General features: G+C 49.1%; 1 protein-coding gene across 3 annotated transcripts in view; it reads right to left on the reverse strand.

The window, feature by feature from the left end:
* Positions 1 to 1,818: 1,818 nt before the first annotated feature.
* The window catches only part of HCK (HCK proto-oncogene, Src family tyrosine kinase), a 32,725-nt gene continuing 8,967 nt past the window's right edge, over positions 1,819 to 25,576 (reverse strand). The window contains exons 2-13 of one of the 3 annotated variants that reach the window (XM_054573906.1): positions 19,719 to 19,836; positions 16,832 to 16,874; positions 16,366 to 16,465; positions 15,492 to 15,590; positions 14,022 to 14,125; positions 13,431 to 13,580; positions 12,940 to 13,092; positions 11,196 to 11,375; positions 10,331 to 10,407; positions 5,607 to 5,760; positions 4,901 to 5,032; positions 1,819 to 2,230 (exon numbers count right to left, since the gene is read on the reverse strand). In XM_054573906.1, coding sequence (XP_054429881.1) covers positions 2,028 to 2,230; positions 4,901 to 5,032; positions 5,607 to 5,760; positions 10,331 to 10,407; positions 11,196 to 11,375; positions 12,940 to 13,092; positions 13,431 to 13,580; positions 14,022 to 14,125; positions 15,492 to 15,590; positions 16,366 to 16,465; positions 16,832 to 16,874; positions 19,719 to 19,835 — 1,512 coding nt within the window. In that variant the 5' untranslated portion in view covers position 19,836 and the 3' untranslated portion in view covers positions 1,819 to 2,027. Of the gene's footprint in view, positions 2,231 to 4,900; positions 5,033 to 5,606; positions 5,761 to 10,330; positions 10,408 to 11,195; positions 11,376 to 12,939; positions 13,093 to 13,430; positions 13,581 to 14,021; positions 14,126 to 15,491; positions 15,591 to 16,365; positions 16,469 to 16,831; positions 16,875 to 19,368; positions 19,438 to 19,718; positions 19,837 to 25,576 lie in introns of those variants that run through there. The other 2 variants (XM_054573905.1, XM_054573907.1) reach the window with 2 other exon arrangements.

The raw sequence follows: 25,576 nt of genomic DNA on the forward strand, positions 1-25,576 counted from the left end.
TATGCAACATGTGTCATTTGTCTTTCTTGGACTATGTTCTTTTCAGGACAAAAGGCTGGAGCCAACCCCACAAGCACATTTTAAGCCTCTGCTTACATCACATTTTCTAATATCCCATTGGCTAAAGCAGGTCTCGTGGCTAAACTCAACATCAGTGGTGCAGGGAGGTGTATTCCTCCTATGGATTCTGAACAGCAATTCAGTCTATTGCTCCCACAATCTTGAGTGCAAATTCCTATCACAGAGCCTTGTGCACAAGTACCTAAACGCACATCTCAAACCAGAAAGCAAGAGAGAAATTCAGTTACCAACTAGGTCAGTGGAACCACTGATAGCTTCATTTCCCACTGTTCTTATGCCCAGTTTCTAAGGTTAAGACTCTGCTCCTCAGGGGTACAGAATCAGTTCATATAGGGTTCCCAGGGACCCCAGTGGGTACTGGGATATAGATCCTTCAAGGAATGCAATACTGTAGAAAGGTGTCATTTGCTCCTTGTCCCGCTGTCACCTCTTCTCACCTCTCCCCTTACAACAAAAGCTAACTGCCAGGGATTTACAACTGAGACCACACGCCTCCGTGGCTTCTCTGCTCCCTTCCCAGGTCTTCCTCCCCTCCACTGAGAGCCTCCCACGCAGGAAACCAGATACCTCTCAGCAGCCACATCGCCAGATCCCAGGATTCCCACAACCATGGGTACCATCTTAATAACCACGAGGGCTCCTTGAGCATGGAGAATGCCCCCAATGCTGGCTGACACCTACCAGCTTGTGTAGCAATGTGGCCTGGCAGGAGAGTCAGGGTCCTAGAGTATGAAAAATCATTCCTGTCTTCTTGGCAGACCCGGTTCCTTGGAGACAGAAACAAGTACAGAGTCCCAGCGCCAGTGTGAGAAGCAGAACAATGCCCCACCATCCTCAAAAAGTCCCTGTCCCAAGCCCTAGAACATGTGAAGACGTTACCTTACATGGCAAAGGGGACTTGATTGATGTTATAAGGATCTTGAGATGGAAGCGTAGTCTGGATTATCCAGGTGGGGCCAGTGTAATCACAGGGTTCTTGATGAGCAAAAGAGGGAGGCAAGAGACTCAGAGAAAGAGATGAGATGACCAGAGTAGAGCTTGGAGTAATGAGTGGAAAGGAACCATGCACCAGACTCTAGAAGCTGGGAAAGGGAAGGAAAAGGACTGTCCCCAAGAGCCTGCAAAAGGCACGTAGCCCTGCCAATCCATTTCAGACTTCTGATCTCTGGAACTGTAAGATAATAAATTTGTGTTGTTTTAAGCCTCCAAGTTGTTACAGCAGCAATAGGAAACTAACACAGTCAGCAACTATTTTGAGGCAGTTTGAGTACTGAACTCCTTCTCTTTGCATTACTGGTCTCGGGGAAGGGTCTTCCCCTTTTTTGACTTGTCTAGCACGAAGTCAAATAGATATTAAGGAACTGGAAGAACAGCTGACCTGTCAGTAGTCTTCAGCATACATATCTTTTATTTAAATATATTTTTAAAATATTTTATTTATTTATTTTTAGAGAGAGGGGACGGGAGGGAGAAAGAGAGGGAGAGAAACATTGATGTAGGAGAGATACATCGATTGGTTGCCTCTCACACGCCCCCAACTGGGGACCTGGCCCACAACCCAGGCATGTGCCCTGACTGGGAATCGAACCTGCAACCCTTTGTTTCACAGGCTGGCATCCAATCCACTGAGCCACACCAGCCAGGGCACTTTTATTTAAATATTTATTTCATTATTTTAAAAGTTTCCCATTCAAACCACAGCTGGGATACAAAAGTCCCAGGCAATAGAAATAAGAACTTGGGCCTCCTGAGAATAGCAGGTTGTGGATTTCTAGAGTCAAAAAGAGATTGTCCAGTCCAACCCATCCACTTGACAGATGAGGAACCATGGCTGCAGTGAAGGCGGGTGTCTGGGAAGGAGAAGGGTGAGTGGGTATCTGGCTGACGGTGCTGGAGACATGTCTGAGACATTGCCTCAGCGCCTGGCCCTGCCTTGGTCCCACCCATCACGGCTGCTGCTGGTACTGGCTCTCGGTGGCTGTGAAGAAGTCTTCCAGCACACTCTGGTTGTATTCGAAGGTGGGCCGCTCCTCAGGGCGGTTCTGCCAGCAGCGAGTCATGATGTTGTAGAGTTCCTCGGGGCAGTTGTCTGGCCGGGGCATCCGGTATCCTCGCTCCAGTGCCCGGATCACCTCCGGGTTTGACATCCCTGAGAAGGAACCATGGAATTAAAAAGGGAGGGGTTGGTGACCGGAGTCCAGGGGTGGCAGACATACTTGCCTCCCCAGCAGCCATCACTCTCTACCTCCTGTGGGAGCTGAGCGCCTCTCACTGTGAAGTCCAGTGACTCCCCTGAGCCAGGGCAGGGGCATGACCCCAGTTCTGGCCAACGGGAGCTGAAGGGGAGTCTCCAGGGAGACTTCTAGGAAAAGTTTTCCTTCCTGATAAGAAGAGACTTTGAAGGACGCACACTTCCTCCTTTCTTCAGCACTGTGAGACAATGTGATCCTTGCAGCTGCAGCAGCCATCTGACCACATGGGGAAGACAATCACAAACTACCAGAGTCCTGAGAGCTGCTGAGCGGCTGAACTACCAGTCACGAATGGCACACTTAGTATGGGGGATGATAACTTGCTTATTGTTTCCACCACTCCTTAGTCTGTTGTTTTGTTACTTGCAGCCTAATGCATCCTAATGGATACAGGGTTTCATAACCCACTGCCTGGTTTTTCCTGGAGTACCCTCAAGACAAAACAGTTAGGTAGCCAGACTCGATGTCACCCTGTGGGTGGGACCACTTCCTTTTTAAATTAAATTTGTTAGCTATCCTTAAGAACAACAATTTAACTATGATTCCCAATTTTATATTACCAGTCTTGAACTCCAAACTCATATATCCAAATGCTTCCTTGAACATCTTTACTTGGATGTTTCCTAGTCACCTCAAATTTAATGGGCCTAAAACAGAGTTCTTGAATTTCTACCCACAGGCTATCACTCACCCAGTTTCTCAATTAAAACCAGGAGAACCATCCTTGATTCTTCTCTCTCCTCCACCTCCCACATCAGCAAGTCACATCCTTTCTTCTTTTGAAACATAGCATCAACCCATCAACTTATCTCTGTTGCCATCACCATCTGTGCCACTGCTGAGGCTGCCACCGTGTCCCCAGCTCCCAATCCACTCTCCATGTTGAACCAAAGCATCACTGAAACATGATTAGATGATGCCATTTCCTAGCCCCAAATCCTCCACTGGCTTCCGCATACTTACACTCGCATCCACTCACTCTTCACCGTGACCATGGGCCCCCCTGGATCTGGCCCTGGTCAGCCTCGTAACCCACCATCTGCTCTCATTCCCGGTCTCTGGCTGCCTGGCTTCCTTGCTGTTCTTCAGGCGCACCGCAGGCCCTAAAATCTAGCAGTGTTTTCTGCCTGAAATCTTTTCCCTAGATGGTCACTCATCTGTTTTTCAGCTCAAATACAACCTGCTCTGACAGGTGCCCCCTGTCCCCAGGAGCCCCACGTCACCCACTCTCAAATGCCTCTGCTTCCCTTTCTCCTCAGCAGTGACCTCCAGCTGGCAGTGTGTGCCTGCTTAGTGTGTGCCTCCAGGCTCGAACGTGAGCTCCTTACCAGCAGAGACTTCGTCTCTTACTGTCCCCTTAGTGCATAACACCTGGCAGGAATTTGATAAATACCGTTGAATGAACAGTGTCTATATTTTTTGTTCTTAATCTTCACAACCACTTCTGCAAGCTAGGTATCATTACCCGTATTTTTTACAGGTGAAGACCCTGAGGTAGAAGTGAAGTAAGTGTCTCAAAGTGTAATCGTTGATGGGGACAGGACTCTAATTCAGGATAGTGTATTAAAATGTCAGGGACTCTTTATATCTCCCTTGCCCCCTCTTTCCAGTGTTCTGGCTAGAGATACCCCAGGTGACATCTCAACTGAAAAGGAACAGAGAACAACATTGTTTACTGAGTCCTAGGCAATCTATATGTTGAGTATATGTTTGTGTTCTACTCAGTGCAGGGTGCTGCCCACGGGCAAGTGGATAGGTACACTCATCCATTCCACAACTAGTTACTAAGCACTCACTATGCAGTGAGCGCAGAGGTAGGCAGTGCAGCTACACCAGTGAGGAACGCAGGCATGATTTCTGGCCTCAAGGAGCTAAGAGTCTGATGGGGAAAATATTAAGCAAGTATATAGTTATCTATTGTGATGAATGCTATAAAAGAAACAGTGTAGGGTGTTATGAACAAGAAGCACAGGGAATATGTACAGGACTTTGGATAACTGGATAGGGGATACAGCAAAAAGTGTAGCTGGAGAAGTAGTCAGGGGCTAGATCATGCCAGACCTGTGCACATACTTAGACGTCTGGGATTTTGTCCTAATATGATGGGAGGCCATGAAAGAGTTAGAGGTGGAGAAGGAACAAGATCTGAGTCACAATTTTAGAAAAACTGCTCTAGCTGCAAGCAGAGGATGGCCCGCAGGAGAGAGAGGAGAAAGCAGGGTGGCGGTTAGGTGGCCACGCACCAGCAAGGTGAGAGATGATATTGGCCTGGATGTGGGTGGAGGCTGTAGGGTTAGAAGAGGGAAGACTTGGAATGTGTTTTGGAGTCAAATAGCCAGAAACTGTGACTCGGATGTGGTAAGGGGTGAGAGAAAAGGAAGGGCAGAGGAAGCCCCCAGATTTCAGGCTTAGGAAGCTGGGTGGATGGTAGGCCTTTAACTGGGATGGGGCAGGTGAGGGGATGTTGGAAGCCGAGGATCAGGGACTCAGTCTGAGTGGACACACTGACAAGAGAAGAGAGCCAGGCTGGGCCCTGGAAGCAGCCCCCGCTGATGCCACTTTTGTACCTGGGTATGGGATCCGGCCGTAGGTGACGATTTCCATCAGCAGGATACCAAAGGACCAGACGTCGGACTTGATGGTGAAGGAACCAAAGTTGATGGCTTCAGGAGCTGTCCACTTGATGGGGAACTTGGCCCCTGAGGGGGTGGAAAGAGCAGAGTCAGGGAGAGGCTGGGGAGCAGTCAGAGCTGGGTCTCAGCTGGGGTGAGGGAACAGGGTGGCACAGCTGCCCACGTCTGCCCCCTGAAGAACTGTGATTGCCCTAAACCTGGCCTCTGTGGAAGCAGGGAACACCTATGCTGACAACAGGCGGCTGAAGTGGGGAGGGGTGGGCGGAGGGGTGTGGCAGGGGACCTCACTCCCCAGGACCACTTTGTTCATTCAGCCCCATGACCTACGACTCCTGAAGAGCAGAATTCCAAAGGTCACAGAATCTTTGGGGACAGCAGGACTTCAGGGCGCCTCGAGTCCAGGTGGTAGCTAATGAATGCCTCAGTGTCCTCACACCGGGCAATGGGAAAAGGGAAGAGTTTGTCCTTGGCCCCTAAGGTTTCCACCAGTCACTGGTGTCTCTCCCTATACTCCTCCTCTCCTTCTGCCTGGCCTGGGATGGGTTCAGGTAACCTGTGGTTACTGATTTCTACCTTAGTTCTATGGTGGTTGGTGAATGTGATCTATAAGGATACATGTCCTCTTGGCAGCATGCCCTACCTTCCCGGGCTGTGTACTCATTGTCCTCGATGACCCTCGCTAGCCCGAAGTCGGCAATCTTACACACCAGGGATGCAGAGACCAGGATGTTGGCAGCTCGGAGGTCTCGGTGAATGTAGTTCCTTCGCTCGATGAAAGCCATGCCTTCTGCGATCTACACCCAAAACAGAGAGACCCTCATCCTCAGATCTGGCCCAGCCCAGCATAGGTCCCACCCAAAGGCAGAAGAGGAGTGTCCAAGCATGAGGAAAGAGGAAAATGTGCGTGCCAGCTCCCTTTTTTCTGTGGTAGGGTCCTGAGCTCAGGGAGGCATCTCTCTCTCTACCCCTCCAGATTGGGAGGACCCTCAGGGCCTAGGTCAGGGTGGGCGCTTCTCTAGAAGTTCTGAGACTTCCAGAGAACACTTTGAGGAAAAAGCAATGAATGGTATTATTCTCCGGGACCTATATACCCACTGTAGGATACTATGAAGACTGTTCATTCCCCCAGCCCCTTTCTGGGGATGACCTAGGCTCAGATCATATACTGCTGTATCTCTTATATCTTCTTTATTCCCAAACCTGAGTAGGAAAAATTTGTTTATTCATGAATATCTACTGAATGTCTTGTGGGTGCCAGCCATGTTACTTGAACAGGTGCTGAGCCAGGCAAAACCCCTGCAGGTGGTAAGGTGTACCATGAAGAAAGGAGACAGAGGGGTAACAGGAAATAGTCTAGGAGGCTTTTGGGATTGAGTGAGTGGTCAGGGAAGCCTGCTCTGAGGAGGTGAAGTCTAAGCAAAGATCTCAGTGATGATAGTAAGTTTATCAAATAAGAATGTTCCTGGCAGAGAGAACATCAGGTGCAAGGGCCCGGAGGTAGGAATGAGCTTTGGTGTTTGTGGAACACGTGGCCGAGCAGAGGTTGCCACAGGGGCAGTGCAGGGAGTTGAGAGGGAGGTGGCTGATCGTGAAGGACCTTGCAGGCTAGAAGAGGAGGTTGGAATGTATTCTGGTGTGATGGGAAGACAGAAGGCTTTGAGTTGGAATGTGACATTGTGTGGTGTATATTTTTATTCCATCATGGCTGCCAAGTGAATAATAGACTGTTCAGGATTCTTATTCACAACAGGGCCCTAGACACCTCTGATGGAAAGATGTGTGGTTTTTCCTTAGAGACTTTTTTATTTTTTTTTTTTACTTTGAAGGGCTTGTGCATTAACCTTCATAAGTAAGTTTATCATTAACCCTCAGGCACCCAGCAAACAGCACTTATACTTGAACTGGCCTTCAAGCTCCTTGAGTCAGGTGCTCTCTCAATCTCTGCTTTACGGAGGGACACTTTTTCCAGATCATACCACCAAGAAAATTCTGAATGTCAGACTCAATCCAGTCTGTGGGTGTTCAGAACCAGTGTGCCACGCTGCCCCTAATTACTGCATAACCTCAGTGCTCTGAAGGACTGCAACTGGGTGCAGTCTGCTGAGATTATCTGCAGGAGTAGCACCTCTCCGCCCAGGCAAACCAAACCAAGGCAAAAGCCGGCTCGAGGGGGTGATGCACTTACAGAGAGTTTCCAGCAGGGGGCAACCATGACCATCGAAACTCGGGTATGAGGCAGGAGACTTCTCAACAAAAACTTGACTTTGTAATTTTGTTTGGGGTAGCTGACCAGGGATTAAGACATGTCTTGGCCTGGGGTGGGGAGGTGGGGATGTATAAGGAGTCCTTAGAGGTGCAGTCAAGAATTGGTTATTACCCTAATGGGAGACAGTGTAGCTTATTCATTCATTATAAGATGGTACTTTGGGGGAGGTACTATTGCCATCAGCCCGATTTCACAGGTAAGAAAGCTAAAGGCCAGAGAAATAAGTAACTGGTCCCGGGAAGGGCCAGGATTGGAACTCCCACAGCCCTGCTCAGGGTCCGTGCACTCATCCATTACTTCCCCTGAATTTTTGGCCATCTATTTGGCACAGAGCAGGCACTAATGCTGGCAGTTACCAGTTTTAGTGCCCATTGGCAGACATTCATGTTATTGACTTTCACAGGAGCTCAGTGGGGCAAGTGAGACTAGCCCCATGCAGAACAGAGGGGATAATGCCTAAGTGACTCTGGAGTTGGAGCAGCTCAGCTTGAGCCCCTACTTCAACCTTCTGTGTCTCGTTTTTCTTCTCTGTCAAATGGGGACAACAACAGATCCTGTTTCCGAGGGGTGATGTGAGAATTAATCCTGGAAGCCTACATCAAGGATCCAGAATGGTGTCTGTCATGTAAGTATTCACCTCAGTGCTCCCTGCTGAGGGAAGGAGCACTCCGAGAGGTTAACCAACTTGCTCAATGCTTCACGGGCAGAGCTGGGATCAAAACCAAAATTCTGTGCAACCTCTAAGCCCAATACATCTACAGAGGGTTGTTTCCCGAGGTTTTGTCAACTGAATGAATTCATGGAGAGGTTTACTGGGCTCAGGGTTGGTCTAAGAACTGGGGTTTGATCACGTGGTGAGATTTCACGGCCACCGAATGGGCTGCCATGATGTTAGGCGCTAGAACTTAGGTTTCTTCTGAGACTATCAGGGAATCACAGAATCAGAGCTGGAAGGGCCTGTAGGAATGCTTTGGCTCTTCACACGGAATTTTATTGATACCTTCAGGTTGCCTGGGGGTGGGCATAGGGGAACAAAAGAAGTGCCACATATGAGGCTCCACCTTTCAGTCAGAGCAGCACTGTTTTGACCAAGTTTAAAACATTCAGTTACTGTATAAGATTTCATTGACCAACAGAGTTGTGCCAAAGGAAAAATAAGCTTCTGAACTTGAAAACCACAGATGTGGTCTATTTCCCTCATTTGACAAATGGAGATCCAAATAGGTATGGGGCACAGCACTGTGCCAATCTGCCTCTAGGACTGCAGGCAAAGATCAGGTCCCCAGGTTGGCTCCTTCTTGTCCCTGGGCCCTGAGTTCACCTCTGCTCCTGGACACACGAGGGCCTGGCACCTCTTTGCTTCCCTTGGCTTGTTTTCCCATCTGTGAAATGGGGAGAGTGGCCCTTGCCCCAGTCATAGACTCTGGGGCAAAGACAATGGGCCCGCAAGGTTCCCGCAGGTTTGACAGTTATCATTTAGCAACAAGCTAGACTATTGTTTCCTTAGGGGCAGGGCCCATTAAAGTCAAACCACCAGGCCCTGATTTCCATGTGTCTCTGGTATTCCAGGCTCTGAAAGGTTAGACCCTTTTTTATACCTCTTTTTGAGCCCCCTCCACCCGCCCCCACCCCAGGATTTGCATACTCAAATGGGCTCTGCCTTGGCATCTTCAGAAGGCCCAGCCCTAGGCTGGTACAGGTCTCCCTCAACACCCTCCAGGCTGCAAACCAGGTCCCTTCATGTGTACCAGCCCCAGGCCCTGGTTGACCGGTCCAGCTCTTCTGTTTTTCCCCTTTGAGCTCTGGCACATGCTGTTTGTTTAGTCTAGAACACCCTTTCCTCTCCTCTTCATCAGACTAACTGCTACTCATTCTGCAGGGCTCCACCTAGAGGCCACCCTCCTCTGGGAAGTCTTCTGGGTTGCTCCTAGGCCAGGCTAAATGCTCCAGCTGTGTGCTCCCAGGGCACCCCTTTCCTCCTTGCTCACCCACAGAGAATGAGAGGGGAGAGAAAGGAAAAGCGCTCAGGCTGAGGGTGAGAGGAGCTGCAAAGAGTGAAGGGAAGATGAGAAAGAAAACGGGGATTTAAGAGGTGTTTCTGTGACTTGTGTATAGTATTATTTTGCTGGATATTGCATTCCTCTGACACCGAGGCCGGCCTCTCAGGTCAGAGCTCTCGAAGAGACTCGGTTATTTAATATCTGTCTCCCCACCTGGACTTTGCACTCTGTGAGGACAGCGACACTGTCCGTTTTACTCCCTGGTATATCCCCCAAAATGAGCACAGTAACTTGGGCAAACTGCTTAACCTTGCTGAGCCTCAGTTTCCTCCTCTGTACTTATCTTCCTGTTTATGCCTCAAGTTCCTATTATGTCAACTGGGATGGCAATTTCTTTCCTGTGGTCAGACTGTCACATTGATGACTCCGAATGGACCATGGCTCCTGGACTCAGGCCCTTGGCCAAGCCCCTCCCACACCGCCTCTGGGCTGGGCCCTGTGACGTGCTTTAGCCAATGGGACATTAGGAAGCACGGCGCAAGTAGAGGCTTCATCAGCACTTGCACGGGAGCAGTTGGCCCCTTTGCACACTCCCTCTTGGAACCTCCCTGCCACTCCAGAAAGCAGCTCTGGCTGGACCGCTGCGTGATGAAGAGCCGCATGGAGAGAGACCACAGAGAATGAGACACCATTGTGGACGCTCTAGCCCCAGCCCAGCTCCCAGCAGAATGCAGCCCTGTGAGTGACCTCAGTTTCACCATGTATAGCAGAAGAACCACCCAGCCAACTCCAGTCAACCCACAGAATCATGAGAAATAACAAATTGCTGTTTCCGGCTCCAAGCTTCGGGGCGGTCTGTTCCATAAGAATAGATAACAAAAGTCCCACCATAGAATGTTGATGTGAGGACTCAACGAGTTAGTATGTGTGAGGCACATTAAAAAATAGATATATACTTTTATACAGAGCACTCAATGTTAGCCAGTGGAGTTGCTATTACTGTAGCATGTGAACAGTAAGTATGCGCTGAATAAATCATTGAATTCCTGTCTCCCGCCACCCCCAACTTCCCCATGAGAAAGTCGATGAGTTTCTCACCTGGGCTGAGAAGTCGATGAGTTTCGGCAGTGGTTGCTTGCTTCCTTCGGCACTTTTCAGGAAGTCCAGCAGGCTTCCTGCGGGGGAGGGGGAGGCAACACTGACGGCTCTCGCCACTTAGGGTTAAAATTGTTCTTAGCAATAAATTGAAATAAAAGTACTTGTTGACCACTCCTAGTGTTTGAGAGAAACAATCTGAGTGTTTTTAAATGACTCAGTCTAAGTGACTGCTAGATTGGTTCTTTCAGACAGCTTTCTGAGCCCGGATGACTAGGGCTAGGGTTTTATAAGGCTGGCGTTAACTGTGTATTTAGAAAATGAAGAAAAGTTTTGAGATTTTAAATCTCACTAAATGAGGCTGGGTGAGATGTTTCTATTAATTGAAAATGGGCAGACATTGAAAATGGTTGTGAAATGATGGCCTAAAAAAACAATCCCTGAGAAATTCCGGGTCACAGGTGAGCAGGGTGGGGACAGCCTGGACGGGACGCTGTGTCGAATCTCTTATCCAGAGCATTGGTCCACGCGGTGAATGTGGCTGAAGGGGAGAGCCACCCCTGGTCTTTAAGGCTCACGGTAAATCCATAAGCCTCTCCTGCCATCACCCAGCAGGGTTGTGCCCTACGCCCCTCTCCTGGAAGCTTTGTGGGCTCCCCCTCCCCTGACATCTCTTTAACACGATTTCACCCCATTAACTGGGAGGGCTGGGCAGCTGCATATTATGGTGCTCAATGAGTACTTGAGGGAAGAGCTCCTGGCCAGGTGAGGGGCATGTCAAGGGCAAGAACCATGTCAGAGTCACCTCTGAGTCTTCGGTTGACTTGTCCTTGCCACGGCCTGCACCCCCAGCCCCAGAGCACAGTACCTTTGGCCATGAACTCCGTGATGATGTAGATGGGCTCCTCCGTGACCACCGCGTGCAGCTTCACCAGCTTGTCGTGCTGCAGCGTTTTCATCAGGTTGGCCTCTGCCAGGAAGGCCTCCACAGACATGCTCCCCGGCTTCATCGTCTTCACGGCCACCTTGGTGTGCTTGTTGTAGGTGGCTGGAGAGGGACAGAAAGCAGGAGGGAAGGTGGTCAGAGCCTACTGCTTGTTCCCCACGGCCCAGGAAGGCCCAGCTGCAGGCCTGCCTCCTCCAGGAAGCCTTCCGCGCACGTCTCAGCCGCTAGAGAGGGATGGGCTCTGCCAGAAGCTGACAGTGCCCTGCGTCGGGCAGCCGTGGATGGGAAGCTGGTTCACATTTTCCTAACTGTGTGCCCCTGGGCAGCTGTGGATGGGAAGCTGGTTCACATTTTCCTAACTGTGTGCCCCTGGGCAAGTCCCTTACCCTCCCTCAACTGCGGTTTCCTCATTTGCAAAGCAGAAATGATCAGCACTGCCTTTGAAGGGCTGTGGCAAGGATTAAAGAATGACCTCAAAACGTCACTCAGGGGATGCCACTGAGACACACAGACCACCTTTGCTGTGTCACTCTCACACACGCTATCTTTCCTTAGGATGAATTAACCTTTACACTGTTCTCAAAATAAATCCGAGTCTTGCCATAGTTCGCCAGACCCATGATCTGGCCTTGCCCATCTTGCCGGCTTCATGATCCGCCACAGCCCGCCCTCCCTTTTGTGCTCCTGTCAGCCTGCGTGTCCTCGGCCTTGAGCACCCAAGCACCCCTCCCACCACAGGAACTTTGCATACGGTGTTCCTTCACCCCACCGATATACTTCATCTTGTAGATGATCTCATCAATCTCATAATTGCTTGTGTTTCCATTTTTGCCTTGGCTAACAGGAAGCTCTAATCCAAATATGAGGTCTTCCTGAAGAGTTTGAAGCCTTATATACATTTTTTGTTTTCTAACTCACATCTGTCTTACCTTCTTCTCCATGATTTCTCCACCACATTTACTTATTCAATGCCTGGTATATAGCAGGCTCTCAATAAATGTAGTTGAAATTTGTGGATTTTACTTTTTTTTTTTTTGTCCTGACTAAATTGGTTGCAGCTCTGTAAGTTATCTTCACTCCCATTTGAAACATGGTGGGTGTGAACACAGTGGGGTGCACCAGGCACTGGGCCAAGCCTTGCATCCACCTCACAATTCTGCAAGGCCGGCCCCGCTGTTCTCAACTTATTAGGGGCGGGACAGCGGGGGCCGGACATGCCCTACCGGGCTCCCACAATGCCTCGGCACGGGCTAGGCACACGGTAGGTGCTCAGAGCAGCTTGTTCTTCAGTTGCCAACACTGAACTCACCCAGAAATCGCCAAGCTACATTTCCCCATTTTTAATTTTCATCATCCTAAGGAGCCTCTGGTAATCTCAACCCCAAACTGGTAGATTGTCCTGGCTCCATGTCAGGGAGCTGATTCCTCATCCAGGACTCCTGCTTCCCAGAAGGAAAAATTTGGCCCCAACAGGTCTGGCCTTCAAGGTAAATCAGTGTTTGCATGGCAGGACAATTTGGTTTGCTATCAGAGGCATCGCTCCTTTATGGCTGATATTCAAATCTCCCCCCTGCCCCAGGTGGCATTCCTTTGTCTCAGGCTATTCCTGGAAGCAGAGGCCTCCCTCCTCTCTCCCTCTTGCCACCCTCTGGCCCTGGGTCCTTACCCATCCAGACTTCCCCAAACTGCCCGGCTCCAAGCTTCTTCTCCATCTTGAGGGATTCCCGGGGGATCTCCCAGGCATCTTTCTCCCATGGCTTCTGGGGCTTGGAAGACACGCAGGGCACTGTCAGCTTCTGGCAGAGTCCATCGCTCCCTTCTGGAACAGAGGTGCCGGTTTGTCAAGGGCAGCCAGTTCTGAGCCAGCCAAAGGGTTCCCCTCGCAGGCCCCCCTGCCTGGCCCACTGCGTTTGGCCAATGTTCCAGTGGGTTGTCAGGGACATTCCCAATAGAGCAGAGCACGAGGCGCTGCCACCTCCGCCCCCTCCTCTATGGGCCTAAGAGTTCAGGAGAATCCAAAGCAACTGTTTGTCTGAGGGGGATGAGAAAGGGTCAGAAAGAGCTCAGCGGGCCTCAGAGGGTACCGTGCACCCTTGACGAGGATTCCCGGGAGATAGGTCCACCCTGGGGGAGGTATGGCCCTAAGCAGGGACTTACTCTTGTAGTGGGCCACCAGCTCCTGCAGGGTGTTGAAGGTGCTTCGTGGGGAGATGTAGTATCCCCCGTTGTCCAGAGTCCAGATCTTATAATGTTTCACTGTGTCTCTGTGCTGGGGGTCGTAGTCGCGCACGGACAGAGAGTAGCTCCCTGCATGGGCCAGAGAGAAATCACTCAGGGGAGGACCTCGGAGGCCTGCCGCTCGACGTCAGTACCCTGACGCCCCTCCCTAACACGCCTGTAAGACCACCGCCGGCACCATCCTGGCACCTGGGCTGTGGAGTCAGGCTGCCTGGGTTCTTCTCCTGGCTCCTCCATGTCCAGCTGTGAGACTTCGGACAAGTGAGTACATCACCTCTCTGTGTCTCAGTTTCCCCATCTGTAAAATGGGATTGGTCATGAGACCTCCCTATCTCATCCCATTGCCTGGTAATTAAAAGAAGTAATGCTTCTAAAGTAGTTGGGATGTGAAAACCTAGGAAACATTGGTTGTCATTATCTATCTATCTATCTATCTATCTATCTATCTATCTATCTATCTGTCTGTCTATCTACCTATCTATCTACGGAGTGTGGGGAGGGCTGGGTCACCTTTGGTGGTCTCGCTGTCCCGGATCATGAAGGAGCCCAGCACATTGCCGGGGACCAGGAGTTGGCGTTCCGCATCCTTCCGGCTGATGCCCTTGAAGAACCACCTGGTGGAAAGGGAGAGAGACAGGGTGTGAACCCCCAGTGGGCTGTCCTGTCCCACTGCCGAGGGCCACCAGAATACCGATGGCCTGGCATCCTGCAGCATCAATTTTCCTCAAAGATTCTGTTGGGAAAAAACAATGGTTCTTTTGATATTAAAACAGACATTTTACCAGGACTGAATCCAGTTTGCTGAGACTGAAGCTCATGTTGGGGAGCTTTCTCTAAGAAAAATAGCACAGCATTACAAACACAACGTGCCCCGGGGTCATTCTCACACCACCCAGTGAGCAGGGTAACGACATGGACAGAGACTGAGTGCAAAGGTACAGCTTAACCAACTGTGGTCAAAATTTTACTTTTGTGAATTTCACAAGAACACATGACATTCCTCTCAGGACCTTGAAGGCCCATGTGAGTGAAGGTCTGAGCTTTGTCACCTTCACAATTCATGCTTCTCTGTGTATACAGAGTCACACATAAAATCGGCACGAACTTCTAAGCAAGAATGTGAGATTTTAAATAATTTAATACTTGGGACCATATCCTTGAACCCTTTCTTCATTCTCCCAGGATACTTGGGGTATTAGGAGGGAAGTTCTAGCAGCAGCAGCCATATCTATTCCCACCCTTGGCAGGGCGAGGAGTGGTTCATGCGCTGTGATGAAAAAAGCCCCAGACCTGAGGTCAGCAGACTGGCCCTGCCATCAACCTGCTGTGTGACTTTGGCAAGTTGCTTTTCCTCTCTGGGCCTCTGGTTCCTTTGTATTAGCTGGGGAGGAAGACAGCTAACATTCATCCTTCCAACAACTCTATGGAAATGTTGCCCTTATTATCCTCATTTTACAGATGGGGAAACTGAGGAACAGAGATAGCAAGTAACTTGCCTGGCATCCTACAGCTGCGAAGTAGTGGAGCCAGGCTTCAAATCCAGGCAGTCTAACTCTAGAGCCCAAGTTCTTGATCACCATGCGACACTGCCCCCTGCCCCTCCCGCCTTCTTTGATTTCATTTTGTAAAATGATTCAGCCCGTAGTAAAATAGTTGAGAAATGTGACAGGGTACACAGTAAGAACTGTTTGCCTGGCAATTCCACCCCTAGGAAGTTACCCAGAAATCTTGCACAAGGAAGAAATGCTGGTGAGAAGTTTTCAAAAGGGAATGAGGGAGTCACAAAGGGGACCCACTTTACATGCAGTGGTCAGGGAAGACCTCTCCGAGGCCTGAAGGATGAGAAGAAGCTGGCCAGGCAAAGGGCCCCAGGAAAAGCATGCCAGGAAGGCTAGACGGGGAGTGCAAAGGCCCTGAGGCAGGAACAGGGCTGGCTTTGCTCACATCTCAGCCTAGAAGGCAAGAAAATGGAATACTTACTCCTCTGTTTCCAGAGAGTTAGCGCGGGCAACGTAGTTGCTTGGGATGTAGCCCTCTTTCCGGGTAGCAAGGGACCGAGCCTTCCACCACTCCCCAGACCTAAGGGATAGGAGGGAGCAAAGAAGTCAAGGGGCAGAAGGACTCCCTCTGGTCCTCTTGGGTCCCTCAGCCTTGGCCTAGAGTACCCCCACATACACCCCATGATTAGGGAGGGATCTTTACAACAGTTCCCATTGCGCATCCGAGGGCCTGAAATCAAACCTGTCCCTGCATTCACAGCCCACAGACCTAGGTCTTTGGCTCTACTCTTTTTCACTGGACGTGCCACCTTGGCCTTCCTAGCCACACCCAAGGTGGGGCCCTGTGCCCACGGCAGACTCATAGGGGTCCACCTGGGGCCAAGACCCGGAGGGAAGGAGCTCAGGAGTCTGACTAAGCATAACCACTGTCATTTTTGGACCCTCCTCCCCACACACACTGGACACTACACCCGCTGACTGAAGACTGGAGGAGATTAGAGGTAGCAAACTCAGAGATCCAGGGACTTCTGAACGCGAAGCCCCCTCTGCAGTGTCTGGCCCATACGTAAGCCTGCAGCTTGATCACAGGGGCCCGAGGAAGGCTTCCCTGGGAAAGCACTGTGAGCTGTTCATCCTTGCCTGGATGCGCACCACTAGTGAGCATGCAAGGCCCTTTATTGTGGCTTTCACCCACGGTGACAACCAACTCTTCCTCCACTATTACGATCAGGTTGTCATCAGTCATTTACACCCTGGTATAAGGTCATCTGCCAGGTTTTTTACTGAAGCACAAAGGAGAGTATAGCTGAGTATCAGAGGTAGGTATGTCTTGGGGGAGGGGAATGGGGACTCACTCTTCCAGGATCACCATCTGGTCTCCCTTGTGGAAACTGAGGTCTTCACGGTGAATGGCATCGTAGTCGTACAGGGCAATCACAACGATGTCCTCAGAACCTGCTGGGACAAGAGACACATGGGATAACGAGGCTTTTGCTGAGCACCCCCGCAGCCCTGGGTGTTTCCCGCCCCAACACCTGGCACCCAGCCCTGGACCTGCGGATGCATCTGTCTCTATCTAAGTATCTTGCCATGCTGGGTGCGATTCTACAGTTTAAAGCTAACGTTGTTGTTGTTGTTCATGTTATTAAACAGTGTTATAGAAACAAAATAGCCTGTATGAAGTACTTTTTGGGGGTGATTTAGGGGATTTTCAATGGTGGTTTTGACTGTTTGGGACTTTCACCTCAAACTCTGAGAACCTAACCTAATCCTCTCCATAACACAAGACTCCTCCGCTGCACGCATTTGCCAGATACTTACCCTCCGTGGACCCTGGGGGGTTGCCATTGCTGGTGTCAGGTCGCTGTTGGGGAGAAATAGAAGCAGATGAATCCAATAGTGTGTGGGGAGCCGCAGAAGTTCTGTATTGAAAAGGACCCCCAAAGGCCTCTCCGCCCAGCCCTGGGTGTCATGGGAGGAGGGCCAGAGAGGGTGGAAGGGCCCATGAGGGGCATATGGGCTCTGCACTTGGCCTTGCACATGCTGGGGGACCCTGGCTTGTCTCTCCCCATCGTGACATACAGTGAGGGTGCTGGTCCAAGGTATGTTTGAAGAAACCCTGGGTCCACCAACATGTTCCGTGACTAAAGGTTCCGTGATCTATGTGAAAGAACCTAAGTGTCTACCTCCAGGGGAACTGGTGGCTACACCACAGTGCTCTAAGCAGCCCTTATAAAAAGGAAGTCAAGCTTCTTTCTTGATGCAACTAGACTTCAAAGATATATTGTGAGTGAACAAAGCTAGTTCTTCGGAATATGATACATTTACGTAAAATGCATACACACACAGCCTAAATACTTTCTGTGGACACATACTATACAGATATGAGTGTATATTCATGGCAAAGGTTTGCACGGGTCCTTTCCAAACTGATAATTAATACCGCTGGGGGTGGGGGTGAGAACTCTGGGGAAGGGTCCTTGGTCAGAAGAAACTGTAGCTTTAACTGTCATTTGCAACCTTTGAAGGGAATGCACTTCTGTGTCATACACTTAAACAAGCAGTAATTTAAAGAAATAGGTCTGGGAAACACTGAGAAGCACATGCTTTTCTGGGAGAGTCACCAGCCCATCGCAAAGATCTATAAAGGCTCTGGGTAGTTCTCCAGGGAAGGAGCCTATATTGCCCAGAGTTCCGCCGATGGGTGTGATCCGGCAATCCTTTCTCTGAGGAAGGCTTATTACCTTGCCCTTGAACGAGTGTCCTGCAGGAGGGGACAATGAATGGCTGAATAATATAGAATTCCGTAACTGGGATGCTCAGAGAGGGCAACCAAAAGCCGGCGGGAGAAACTCCTCCACCTCCCAAGCTGGAGGGCTGCAGAGAACCTGAGAACCTGGGCCCTTAGTCACAGAAAGGGCCCAGGTCACGCAGATCAGGAGAGAAGCAGAGCCAGGAGTGACGCAGGGTTTAGGATGTCAGCTCAGGACATCACCGGTGTGAGAAGCTCATGTAATCTCAAGCTGTATTTAAAAAGGTAAAGTGTCAGAGGGAGGGAGGTGACCATCCCACTGTTCTCCCATTTCCAGAGTTAGCCCTGTTCTAGACACCATGCCTGGAGAAGGGCAAGCAGGATGGAGAGGTCAGGAGCCCATGTTATGAGCAAGATGATTTGGAAGCGGTAAGTGGGTTGGGATAAGATCTTTGCCTTCAACCCCTACAGGCTGTCATGGGGCAAAGGGTGTGGATGTCTTTGGAGCAGCTTAAGGGGTAGGTTTGGGAACAAGAACCATGGCGTAATAGGCCGTCCTTCAATGCAAGGAAGACCCTTCTAAGAGGCGGCAGGAAAAGGAGTGCATATCTGCCTCTGAAGGCAGCAAGCAGAGGCTGTGCTTCCTGAGACCAGCCTCAGATAAAGGGAGGGACTCAAGGACCCCAGCCTTGGGGGTAGAAAGACCTGGCTCTACCTCATCCAAGCTGTGTGACTCCAGGGAGCCAATGAACCACTTCAAGCTTTAGTCACCCCAGCTGTAAAGTGGCAGAACTCACAGGTTATGGTGAGGATTAGTGCTATAGAAACACCTCACTCCAATGCCCGGAACATAGTAGGTATTTAAAAAATGGTATCGATTATTACTATTGTTACTGCTGCGATTAGTACTGTCATCTCCCTTATTAGTACTGTTATTGTTACCACCACCATCACTGCTGGGACTACTCTCCGACCGTCACTATCACAACGACCATTACTAGAGGTGCTACGACTACGACTTCCCCTTCCACCATTACCACCACTATCACCACCGTTACTGCTGCTCTGATCATGAGCATTCAGCTTCTGCCTCTGTTGCCCCTGCTCCTACCACTGGTACTCTGGAACCTGCATTACTCGAGTTTGAATCCTGGCTCTACCCTTTACTAACCATGAGATGTTTGGCAAGTTATTTGATCTGTGTCTCATCTGTAAGATGGGTGTAATAAATATTGTGACCAACAGGTAAGGCTATTGTAGGGATTAATGTGTTAGGAACCATAAAGCGCTTAGGTGAATGCTTGGTGCATCATAAGCTCTGGATAAACATAAGTAAGTAAATACCTCTACCACTATTACACTTCTCTCTTTTTTAAAAAGAGTTTATGTGCTTATTTTTGGAGAGAGGAAAAGAATTGCCCTGAAAAGAATCAAACCAGTGACCTCTCACGTTGCAGGACGACACCCAACCAACTGAGCCATACTAGTCAGGGACAGTATTACACTTCTCTTATTGCTGCTCCACTCCCATTAGTATTGTTGTTACTGGTATTACTACAATTTTATTACAGTTTTATTGCTATGACCCTGGTAGTATCTTCATTACTGTCATTACTCCAACTGCTGTTGTTACTCATCTGGTCACTCATTACGCTCAGCACTGCTCCTGCCACTGCCCAGGCTGGAGACCTGCCATGGCACCGGGACCTGATCACTGGACCCCAGGCTGACGGGCCAAGGCCTGGGCGGCAGGACAAGGAGAAGTGCCGTCCTTGTCCTGGGTGCTCAGTGCAGACGTAGGCTGAAGAGCTAGGAGGCTGCCGGCGACTAGTCAGCTCCATTTCACCCCAATCACACCTGCTCACCATTGGGAAAACAGGAGGCTGTCAGGGAAATTGGGGGCAGCCACCATTCCTCCCCCCACCCACTCTGACCTCCCCCTTTTCCCCCACTCACCCGTTTGCCTGTGGATGTGGGATCCGGCACATACACGGGGTTGTGTGGGCTGGCACTGAGCTCGGATTTGGAGGCCTTGCCTCTGTCCTGGAGGAACTTAGACCTCACGCACCCCATCCTGCGGCACAGAGAAGGGAGTGAGCCCTGCTGGCCCTCAGCCCCAGGCAGGGGAGTCCTTGATGCTGTGTTCCAGGCCCTCCGCCCCCAGGCGGGCTCTCCCTCTCCTTCCCCTGTGACTCCCCCCACCCCCGCCCCGGGCCCCACTCCCTGACCCTTGTCACATGGAGCTTGCTCTGCGCTTGCCGACTCTGAGTTTCCCCATGTCCACGTCAACCATGTAACTGCACAGAGCTGATGAATTGTTATGGTCATGCGACCCAGGACCCTTGCCGTGGGGAATTCATTCCGAGAATAAGTCATGAGGATCATTGATTGCCCAGAGCACCTCGGGAGAGTGGGCGGTGGGCACAGTGGCTCAGAGATCAGAGAAGCTGAGCTGACACTTGGCCACTTCGCCCTTCCCACACCGCACTCATGCCTCCTCCCCCTGCTCCCCAGTCTCAGTTCCTCCTCAGCGAAAGCGGGGCGATAATACAACCTACCCGCAGGGTGGTGGAAAGATGAGAGAAATTGTGTGGGTGGGGAGATACTCAGCACAGTGTCAGGTTAAAAGCAAACAGTTCAGTAAAACTATACTATTATTATCAATAAATTACCATTTTTGTATTATATGACAAAGATAAGGTCACATAATGTGGCTCAAACAATCTAGCTAAATAATAGTTAAGGCATCATATTCCTCCTATCATTTTATAATTGCTTTGTAACGGCTTCCTCTCTCACTTTTTCTTTCTTTGTCTCGTCGATTTATTTGGTCATTCATTCATTCACTCATTTCCTCAGCAAACATTTACTGAGCACTTTTTCCCTTTTAACATTTTAATATGGGGATTTTCAAACATATATCCAAAAGTAGTATTGAGTACTTTTTTAAGCCACGAATAGGATGAGCAAGCTCATGCCCTTATGGAGCTCAAACTGGAGATGAGTGGGAGACACAGGCAATACGTAGGCCAACAAATAAATGACAAGATAGATTTAGTTACTGAAAAGTGGGAGGACAATAAAAGAGGCTATGCTAGGGAAGATCTCTGTGGGGCCTCTTCAGAGAGGGTCGTTGGGGAAGGCCTTTCTGAGGAGGTGATGTTGGACCTGGGGCTGGAAGGACACAAAAGAGCCAGACATGTGACATTTTGAGGAAACGGTGTTCCAGGTAGCGGGAACAGCAAGTGCGAAGGTCCTGAGCCTGGAACGTGCTTTGAGAGAACGAGGCACTGAGAAGAGGCCGGCGTGGCTGGAGACCACAGGCGGGGGAGACGGTGGTGTGCAAGGAGGCTGCCGCATCTTGTGTAGTCAGTGAGGCATCTGGATCTGATTCTGAGGGTGATGGGAAACCATGGAAGGTTTTAGGCAGGAGAATGACGGGATTTAATTTAAATAATCCCCAGGGCTGCTGGGTTGAGGACGGACCGTAGGGAGCAGGGCAGGGTGCCTGGTCCACCGCAGTTGTCCAGGCATGAGAGGGCGGCGGCGTGGCCCAGAGTGGTGGCCGTGGAGGAGATAAGAAGCGGAGATATTCAGGGCCACTTTGGAGGAAGAGCTGACAGACTGTGCTGATGGCCTTATTAATGAATTTAAAGACACTTCAGGAAAACACATTGACTTGATCAGAGTCTAACTTCACTGTAAAAGTGGTAGAAATATTTCACTGCTGTTCTCAGAATGCACACATGTTTTTGCTAAGGAGACAGGCTGTCAGTAACCACATAAAGGAGTAATTGTTTTTCTCTTCTCTTCACAATTGAAAATTTCTCCTAAAACAGGACTTAGTTATACTTATCTTGTTAAAATAAACATGTGGTAGTGGTTTAAGGGGAAAAAAAATCCAAATTTTTAGGCTTAGGGGAATTATTTGAAAAAATTCTTTTTATTTACCAGGATGTTTTTGCCTGTCCTCGTGGGAACTGGGAACAATTTACCACCTCGGGATTTAAGCGGTTTGTGCTTCATTTGCCTTTTTGTGAATAAAGTAAAGGAATTCAGACTCTGGGAGTGTCGGACCATTGGCTTGAAAAATTATTACCATTAATCACTGCTTTACATTGCACTTGTATGCATTTAAAACAAATGCAACAACACCTCTTTGATTTGTGATAAATATTGCATTTCTGGAAAATAAAAGAGCATATTGTGTGGTTTTGGGTGTCGTAACATTATATTACATGTCATATATTTTGAGTAACAAGGGGGTGTTCTGGGAAGAGCACTGCTGGGTGATGTAGAGCAGCTTTCTCCTCCTTGCTGATCCCCTAGTAAGGTATCCTTTACATCCCAAATTACATAATCAGGATGGCCACAGGGTCCCAGGGATGGGTCTGCGAAGGCCCTGTGTTCACGCATGATCGAAGGCCGCCTCTGAGAAAGGGCGCTGGGGTTTTCCCTCAGAGGATGCTGGTGAGCAGGGAGTGTAAAGGAGTGTGGCACACAGTAGGTGCTCAGAAATGGTAACCATAATCGCCTCTGTTTACTAGCATCATGGCCCTGCCCTAGAGCAAAAATAAGCACAGATTGCAATTCCTTTGGCCCCTAAGCTTAGAGATACTGTAACACTCGATTTTTTAAAATAAGAATTCCCATTAATTCAGTTTTTGCACCATTAAGTGTGATTTTTAAAAAGTGATATACCAGCAGGATGTGATTAAACCCCTAAACCAAGAGAACTAATTCCACTGCCCAGCATGGGGTGGTCTCAGAAATGCTCATTTTCATGACCGCCAGACCTAGAAATGTAACGTGAGCAACTTACATAATTTAAAGCTTTCTGCAACTATATTCTTCAAAGTAAAAAGAAAAAAGTAAATGAATTTTTAGATATATTTGTTTTTTCCAATGTGTCAGAATTCTTATTAACAGCTAAATCAATATTAAAAAAATCAGTTGGCTGCTTTATATTCTTTTTCATGTTAAGACTTTGCATCCCATTGTGTATTTTACACATCCAGCACAACGCAGTGAGATCTTGCCATGTTTCAGGTGCTCAAACACTGTCTGTAGCTAAAACCCCTGTATTTAGCAGCACAAATGCAGAACATTTCAATCCTTGCACACAACAGATGTTGACCATGCTCATGTCTGTGTTCCTTCCTGCTTAGCTTAGTGCCCCCCGCCCCCAGCACACGGTAGGAGCATAAAGTATGGGTACTGAATAAATGCATGCCCAGAGACTGTGCTCTATGTGGTCGGTTCAATGTAAAGAGGTCAGTCAGGACGTGGGTCCTGATCCAGGTACAACATTGAGGAGGGAAGACTGGACATAAAAAACTACATTCCAAAGCCACTTGCTAAGAAGCTGGTAGGGATTGGCACAGACAGTGAGAGCCATACAAAAATTGCTAAGATACTTAGTGAGCCAAAAAAGCAAACCTGCAAAACATATGTACTATCAAGCCATTTTTGTAAAATGTGTTTACACCTGGTTCAGCCACTAACATGTGTATGTTAGTGTGTATAGAAAAAGCAACCTGTTTGTAATAATCAAGCAGCAGGATAATGACGAGCTGGGTTTTGAAGACTGTGGAGGATTTCAGTAAAGATTTGGGGAAAGTCAAGGATGTTCCAAAGAAACACTGACTTCCAAAAAGGATTTGAGAGAACTTACAATATTAAACCATATACAAAGCAGCACTTCAAGGCTCACAAAAGGTTATGCTACACCATTTAGAAAGGAAAGATTACTGAACTGAAAGACGAGGGTGTGACTGCTTCTGCCACTGGATACTAGATTGACCTCTGAGCTTCCTAGTAGCCAAGATAAAAATTGGAACATGTACACTGCCATCATGAAATCCCAGGAAGCATGGCAATTTGTTGACGAAATAACTATTTTTGAGCACTAATTCAAAAGTGAATTTATTACGTGGGCCTTCATATAAAGGTCACTAAAGGAAACAGTAGACAGTTTCTCCAACTGTGACTTGGCAACAGGGCCTGCAATACGTTGATGAGTAGTTCCCAAATAGATGGCACTGATGTTTGGGTGCATTGGGAACCATGGGATGGGGTGAGGGGGGGGAGGAGATGAGGAAAGAGGTTTACATAGTCCTCTCTGCAGGGTTGAGACTGCAAAAACTCTGTGACAGCGTGACTTGAAGTGAATTTAGAAATGTGACGGAGTGCCCAGCTGACTCCAAGTGTGGCCAGCGTGAGGACCAGCAGCATTATCGTACGGGAGCCATTAGAAATGCAGACTCTCAGGCCCCTCCTTCCAAATCAGAATGTGTGTTTTAACAAGGCCCAGGTGATTCTCATTCTAGCTGGGAAGCACTTGCATAGGGAATATCTTTTGCACTTGCTTCCTCAGCATTCATCTCTCTTCTGATAACTGCACCTGGATTTTCCTTTGAAAACCAGCCCTCTCCCATTCAATGTGTAGGGTGTCGGGGGGCTAATTCCACTTTTTTTAAAAAAAGAATTTGTTTGTAGAGAGAGGGGAAGGGAGGGAGAGAGGGAAACATCAATGTGTGGTTGCCTCCTGCACACCCCCCACTGGGGGACCTGGCCTGCAACCCAGGCATGTGTCCTGGCTGAGGATCGAACTGGCAACCCTTTGGATTGCAGGCCAGCACTCAATCCACTGAGCCACACCAGCCAGGGCTAATTCTACTCTTAAATTCAGGGATTGACAACTTGATACAGGCCTGGCTAATGAGAGGATTCTACATCTCTCTAGCAACCAACAGTGGTTGGTTTGATTATTGGCCTGTATATGAACCTAACTGAGGCTATCAGAACCTGCCCTGAGATTCTGCTGGAAAAATTAGGGAAAAGTCTCTCTCTTTCTATAAGTGTAGATATAGATGTAGAAACCTGGAGCCTTTGACATGAAGGCAGGGGCTGCCTTAGAGTGAAGCCACCACAGAGGACAGAGAACTGAGCAATAGAGACAAATTGATTCCTGGTCGTGTTTGAACACCTAGATCCCTCTATGCCTGAAGGTTTTAAACCTCAGGATTTTTCCAGTTTATGAGCTAACGAATTTGCAATTTTGCCTATGCCAGTTTGAGTTGGATTTCTGTCTGCCACTGGCACCTAAATAGTCCTCACTGATTCTTGAACATTCCCAGGACACACTGGATGGAAGGGACCCGAGTCTCTGGAAAGGAGGGCCTAGAATCTACATTTCTAACAATTTTTCAGGAGACTCTCATGCACTAAAATTTCAGACCCACCAATGTGGTTAAATGAGAACTGAACTTGGGGTCAGAAATGAGATTTTGGTCCTGGTTCTGACACTGACTGGCTATGTGACCTTGGGTAAGTCACTTCCCCTCTCTAATCCTAATTCTCTTTCCTATAAAATAGAAGGCACTTGTTTCTCAGGCTCGGCCGAAGTCTTGTGTAACAGGGATGTGAAAGGCTTTTTAAAACCCCTGAGAATACACGTTCTTAATTGTGTGTGTTCTTAACTAGTGTGGTTTAAAACCAGGCTGTTAGAGCAGAAGTGGTTCTTTTGGCCCCAATCTAGTTTACAGCTGCTGACCTTTGGCAAAGACACTTCCTCAAGTCACTGTTGAGCTCCTGGAACATGAAACCCGTTCTTTGCCCCCTCAGCTCCTGCTAGTGCTGCTTGGGAGGGAAATGAGAGAGGTCAGCTTTGTTGCCCCAGCTGCTTCCCACGGCCACCATGCTGGCTGTGTGGGCTCAGAGACTACTCCTGTACTCCCAGAGTCAAGTCCAAGGGACAGAGAGCAGAGCCCTGCCTGAGCATCCTGTAGAGACGGCAGCAGACGGTCCTGTGG

Source organism: Pteronotus mesoamericanus, unplaced genomic scaffold (genome assembly GCF_021234165.1).
Source record: "Pteronotus mesoamericanus isolate MK-2021 breed Mesoamerican mustached bat unplaced genomic scaffold, CSHL_Meso_final contig_25, whole genome shotgun sequence".
NCBI classification, from domain to species: Eukaryota; Metazoa; Chordata; class Mammalia; order Chiroptera; family Mormoopidae; genus Pteronotus; species Pteronotus mesoamericanus.